Raw genomic sequence first — 6,185 nt, forward strand, 5'->3', positions numbered from 1 at the left:
ATAAAAGGGAAAATAGAGTTCATACCAAAAAAAAAGTTTTTGAATCTGTTTTCTTTGCCTTTCTATTTCTTGAAACCATGAAAGAGGGGCCGAACCCCTTTTACAATGTTTGATATGGCTTTTATAGCCATTTTACAACTCTCTCTTTTTGTTTGTTTTTCTCTCCTCTTTTCTGTTGTTGGTACTGCTATTCTTTTATTGTTTGCAGGTACCTTGACGAGACAAGACAAGAGGGCGAGCAATGGAGCAGAGAGTAGGTGAACGGCGGAGCAGAGGAGTTGGTGTGAAGGCCCTAGGTGCGGCGCACCTAGGGTTAGGGGGGATTAGGGTTTGCTGTTAATTTTTTTTAGTTTGTGGGCTGTTGTTGTTGGGCTAGATATTGGGCCATGGATTATTTTGGGTCTGCTTAGTGTAGGTATAATTTGGCTTGGGTTATGGGTTTGTAATGGGTAAATTTGGGCTTGTACAAAGCTAATAAAATTGTTTTTTCTTATTTGTCATTTATTTGAATTAATAAATATTTAACTCGAGGAGGAATGTGGCTTACTCTTAAAATGATAAACTTTCAATTTAATCTCTTAAAAATTTTAAAATTATAAGTCAATACAATCATAAAATTACACTTTAACTCATCAAAAATTTATAATTCAATTTTAACGTTAAAAATAAATTTTTGACTTCCACAATGACATTAATTTCAATTAGAGTATTAATTTTTATTATAGATGTAAGATCAAATACCAATTTCCCATTAAGTAGATTGAAATATATGACATGAAATAGGGCCTAAAATGAATGTTTCCCTCTTACAATCAATGTTGCAAGAATTGCATCAGTAGTTAAACCGATTAGTTCATTTATTTCCGATTCAACCAGTTCAACAGAAAAAATAAGACAAAAATAAATAATAATAGAAACATGAAAATTCATTTTACAAACTAAAGCAACAAAATTAAATATTTAAACTAACTTAAATTCAGTCCAAATGATTTTTTTTCCCCAATTTTTTACCTGATTCAATCAGCTTTTTATTGGTTCAACCGATATTGCATCAATTCAATCTTTCTTCGATACCAGTTGAATTGGTTGGACAAAATCTATCCAGTAATGTAGAACATAAACCTCAATTTGAACTAAATTCTTACCACGATTTCCAACAGCTTCTGATGTCAAGATATACCGATGACTAAATCTTAATGCAGATGTACTCAGATGGCCGGATAAGTTAAGAAACAACACAGCGCATTACTAGATCAGGTACAGCCACATTAACTTACAGTGCCTTCATAAGTTGAGTGGTGGCTAATTTCCCAGCTTCAATTCACGAGCAGGTTCTATAGCTGCAATATAGGTCCAGCCGATAACAGCTTCGACCTTTTGGAAAGATGTCAAGTCTGTAGGTTGATGGAAATCCTATACGTGAAGAAAGGTTATGTGATCACCCGCCCAATGGAGCTATTATTTGAGCAATGCCAGCAGCAAGATAAAAGTCCAAAGATTCCTGACTCCACAGGTTGAGCAATATCCCGTTCTCGTTTAAGTAGAACTCTAACGAACTCATCAGAGCTTAAATGCCCATCACGATTGGTGTCGAACACATGGAAGATGATCTCAACAATATTGTCCGTAAGTGGTATACCACAGACCTGTATATGCACTGATAAGTTCATCATGATATTTCCAGTGAAAAGTCTGGTATTTGGCAATTATAATTCATGGCAGATCATCAAAGTTCAAAGCTAAATGGCAAGGGTAAGTACCTGAAAACATATATAAACTGAATTTAAAGCATGCATGCAAATCTAAATGTTGTACTAGTAATTTGCCACCCAGATGTTGTAAACAATGCAATCATGTAATCGGACAGAGATAAAAGGTATTGATGCATATCAGAAAACAGTTGTTGACAGATAGATTTTGTTAGCATGGGAAATTAACCGCTGTAAAGTCATTATGTCATCTGTTCAGAAAATCAAAATTACCATTACTTCAATCACCTTTTGAAAATTTGATAAGTTTCTATTGGTAAGTTATACCAGTCGCAAAAGAAAACATGAATCATAAACAACACAAGACTTACGTGATACGCTGCTCGTTTGAAGTCATCCTTTGTTAGTAGACCATTAATTTTTCCATAACTAAAAAGAGCCAAAGAAAATGGCTGTAGTTTTCTACGTAGCTCAGCAAAATGTTTGAATTCATCCAAGTTGATTCGAATCTCCCTAAGATGCGGTTCGTTGTTTAATTCATCAACCCGCTCAAGCAACCTGCCTAAATGACTCATATCAGCAGAAGCAACCATGGATAAAGCAAAATCCTTGGCTGACATGCTTCCTCGGACTTTGTAGTCATAGTGATCAAACTCCAATCTCAGAATCTACAATATACAATAAATATTAACTACAACAATCATCAAAATTTGTTGGTGTGGGGGAGAAACAAAAGAAAAAAAAATGTAGAAAGGCGAAAGCTCTGAGATAAGAGCAGAAATTCAGTGCAATTTTCCATGCATTACAAGAATTCTACAAGTTAAAGAATACCCTTCAATTTGATAACAAAATCAACTCCTTCAACCACCAAATTAAAAGATAATTTTTGGCTCAGTCTTAACACCTATCACTCAAGCTGGTAGGCAATGGACTATAGGTCTCATGCCAGGAATACCTTGAACCATCCATGAATCCTAGGGATTATTTTCAAAATTACACTGTTAAATATAGAATTATCATGCACAGACAGTCAAGAAAATGGCTTCAATTTTGATGGGCTGGGAAGAAAGGGGCTCACCTCATCCTGCAACTTTCGCATGAATTCAATGAATTTATCATGTTGAAGGCGCGCCTTTCCGTCTTTTCCGAAGAAGTACTCCACTAGACCTCCATCCTCCACAGAACCAGTAACTTTTAACCCAGTGCGAAGTCCATCCCTGTGGACTGCCCCTTGTCTGTTATTAGCTCGCATCAAAGCCATCACTTTCTTAAATTCTTCTTTATCGATCTCCCTATATAGAGATATTTAAGTCAAAATTATTAATTTGGTCAGATAAAAATGATACAGCTAGTTCAAAATTGTAGTCAAATAGATATAGAAATACAAACTCATTGTTGTCCACATCAAACATTTTGAACGCTATGGAGAAGCTTGACTCGGGGATGCTCAGTAATGTTACGAAAAAGATATACCTGTTCCAAAGAAACTATGTCGTGTCTGTATCTTCCAAATATAAAGAAGAAAAAGCACACAAACAGTCCAACTAAATTGTGTGATATAGGCAGCTTACTCTTTGAAAGATATAAGTCCATCAGTGTCCATATCAAAAAGCATAAAAAGTTCTGAAGGATCACACCGTAACTCGCCCGGCCTCCTTTCCCCGCTCAAATATCCATCTCTAACAAGGTGGGATTCAGAAGGAGGAAAAACAGGAACAATGGCCCGCATTAGATCAGCCGGTCTCATGAGTAATTCTCCTTCCGGGGTTTGAAAAGAGGCAAAATACTCAAAAACCTGCAAGCATAGAGATACTATGAAGTCCTGGGTGCCTGACAGAGGGTAAACAACAAAATATTCATAAGATACATATTATGACAAAATAAAATTAGGTAACTCAGTCCAAAAAACTAAACAACAAACATCAGCGACTTCACTTCTTTAGAATCTAAAGGCAACAAACCAAAAAAGGGTCAAAATATGTCAGTCCATCCATGTACTTCGGTAAAATGTGAGAATTCGTCCCACTATTTCAAAAAAATAAAAGTTTCCTTGATTTAAAATTCTAAACATGGAGACCATTAGTATTTTCTATCAAAATTTGCTTATTATCAGGTATTGGTATGATTTCCTGGATATATTAAAATTTTTAAACCAAAAAGTGGAACGATTTAGTTTTTAAAATTTAACTAAAAAGACTAAGGGTCTGTTTGATTGAAGGAATTGATTTTCCGGAAAATCATTTCCAACTTTTCCAGCATTTGATTGGCGGAAAACATTTTTCATTTGGAAAATAAACTCTAAAACAAGAGAAAATGGGTTACATTTTAGGAAAAATGTCTTACCCTTTCAATTTCCGTAAGACATTTTCCGTGCTCTCCTCTCTATCGCCTCCTTCATTCCTTCCTTCATTTTCGGTAGAAAATTGCTTCTGTTTATCGATTTTCCAGTAACTTTTTTTTAATTATTCAATACTTGTTTTTTTAACACAATTACAAATAATTTATTTGATATTAATTTTTTTTCAATTTATAACGATTAATATTGTAGCTTAATAATTGAGTATTATTATAAATAAATCATTGTAATTTATGTACAAATAATTTAAAATATAAAAATTTATTAATATATATCAATATATGTAAAAAAAATTTCGAAAAATATTTTCAGAAAATCTGCCAAACAGTCGAAAATATTTTACACAGATTCAATCAAACACCAAAAAAATATTTTCCAGTAAATTATTTTACAGAAAAGTAAAATATTTTTCCGAAATCATTTTAAGGAAAATATTTTACTGGCAATCAAACGTACCTAAATTTTAAACTCCATTCAAGTATATAATTTGACCAGATGAAATTGAATCGACTTCTTAGCAGTTATATTTACGGGAAGGATTAAATTGATTTTACAAATTATTCCAACAATCAATACTCAGCACACGTAATTCAACAATTTACCTTCTCCGGTGGACTCCGCAATCTCAACCGTTTCTCGTAGTTGAAGAAAACCTTTCGTCTATACTCCTCTGCAATGTAAAAACAAAACAAAACAAACCTTAACGCTAAATCGCCACCGAATATTCTGCTTTCAATTAAGAGAGAGAGAGAGAGAGAGAGGGAGAGAGAACTTAGAAGAACAGATTAATAACCTCCAAAGATGAACTTAGAGCTATAATCAGGGAGCGCTAGTTTACGAAATGAGTTCTTCGAGCCATCAACGGCGGATTCAGCAGTTTCCGTTGACCAATCAGCGAAAGACAAAAACTGCTCATTAAAAAAACCAGTACTCCGATCCGAAGCTGAAAACGAGTACCAGCAAACCAAGCCGAAACTCGAACCGACCGCGATCCATTTGAGGAAGGAGCTGGCAATGGAATCCTTTTTGTTATTAGACTGGATGTTTGAAGCGTTGATGAGCGGCAGCGACGAGAATTGGCGGATTTGGAGGCGTTGATGGATGGAGGAGAGATGGAGGATGGAGGGTGAGGATCTTTTGAGAGAGGTTAAGGAAGCCATAGTTGAGGGTGGAAGAGGGAAGAGGGAAAAGGGAAAGGTGTTCTTAAAATACAATCAAAATTCTTCAATGCAATGAATGGCTTGGCATCAGCAGTGAGAAAAAGATGAAAGGATTTCTTGGGATTTCGATTTTAGGGGAAGAAAGGAAGAGTTGAGGAGGCAATAAAAAAATGGGATCCAAGATTCGAAGTCGAAATTATTTTAATTATTACTGTTGGAGCTAAGATCCAGGGGAACTTCATCTCGCGCCCAACCTATGCTAGTCAATCTCTAATTCACTTTAGAAAAAGTACCAAAAATTTTATTCCATCAACTTGAAAACTTGCTCTTTTTTTTCCTTTTTTTTTATTTGGTATTCTTTTTTCAATTTTTGTCAAACATTTTGATATTGTGCTATATTATTACTTAAATAAAATATATTTTTAATAAAAAATTTAGATGATAACGTGACATATTATATTTTTAATAAAAAATTAAATTATGATGTAGTATAATATCAAAATACTACATTATTAAGACTAAAAGTAAAAAAAAGTTATCAAATTCTAGAATTAGTTTCAACTTAAAGACCAAGTTTAATTTTTTTACCAATTTATAGATTAAAAATTGCATTATAGAAGGTTTTTTTTACAAAAATAATATAAATAAACACGAAAATGGTATACCATACAAATTAATTATAAAAATGGGTCAATTTCTACGGTAAAACAAGGTATAGTCAAGTTATCAGGCTGCACCACCCTAAATGGGAAAAAAATAATATTTTAAGTAGTGTTGCCTAACATATTAGCGACACCGATATGAATTTTTAAAGAATATATGTATTGTCACTGATTATACAGAACCAAAAATAACGATGAATAAAATATTTTTTGTTGTGGTGTTACATGTCACATTGGGAGTATTAGTGTGTTTTTTTTAAAGTGATAGAAAAAAAAATTGAATCAAGCGGCACCAACC

At 33.7% G+C, this 6,185-nt stretch overlaps 1 protein-coding gene across 1 annotated transcript; it reads right to left on the reverse strand.

Moving 5' to 3' along the window:
* Positions 1-832: 832 nt before the first annotated feature.
* On the reverse strand, positions 833-5,508 carry LOC121218325 (calcium uptake protein, mitochondrial). Its single transcript, XM_041095411.1, has 7 exons — positions 4,859-5,508; positions 4,668-4,735; positions 3,281-3,504; positions 3,099-3,182; positions 2,788-3,001; positions 2,081-2,377; positions 833-1,646 (listed from the first exon to the last, which is right to left on the reverse strand). The coding sequence occupies exons 1-7, from the start codon at positions 5,223-5,225 to the stop codon at positions 1,431-1,433; spliced, it is 1,470 nt and encodes a 489-aa protein (XP_040951345.1). The 5' UTR covers positions 5,226-5,508; the 3' UTR covers positions 833-1,430.
* Between the last annotated feature and the right edge of the window lie 677 nt (positions 5,509-6,185).

Source organism: Gossypium hirsutum, chromosome D06 (assembly GCF_007990345.1).
Source record: "Gossypium hirsutum isolate 1008001.06 chromosome D06, Gossypium_hirsutum_v2.1, whole genome shotgun sequence".
NCBI lineage: Eukaryota > Viridiplantae > Streptophyta > Magnoliopsida > Malvales > Malvaceae > Gossypium > Gossypium hirsutum.

Excerpts from the sequence above, each read along its gene's own strand:
- LOC121218325 (XM_041095411.1), bottom strand. The coding sequence starts at position 5,225 with ATGGCTTCCTTAACCTCTCTCAAAAGATCCTCACCCTCCATCCTCCAT. Across the intron at positions 3,183-3,280 it reads GGACTTATATCTTTCAAAGA|GTATATCTTTTTCGTAACAT; the intron begins GTAAGCTGCCTA and ends TCTTTGGAACAG. Across the intron at positions 2,378-2,787 it reads TGCGAAAGTTGCAGGATGAG|ATTCTGAGATTGGAGTTTGA; the intron begins GTGAGCCCCTTT and ends TGTATATTGTAG.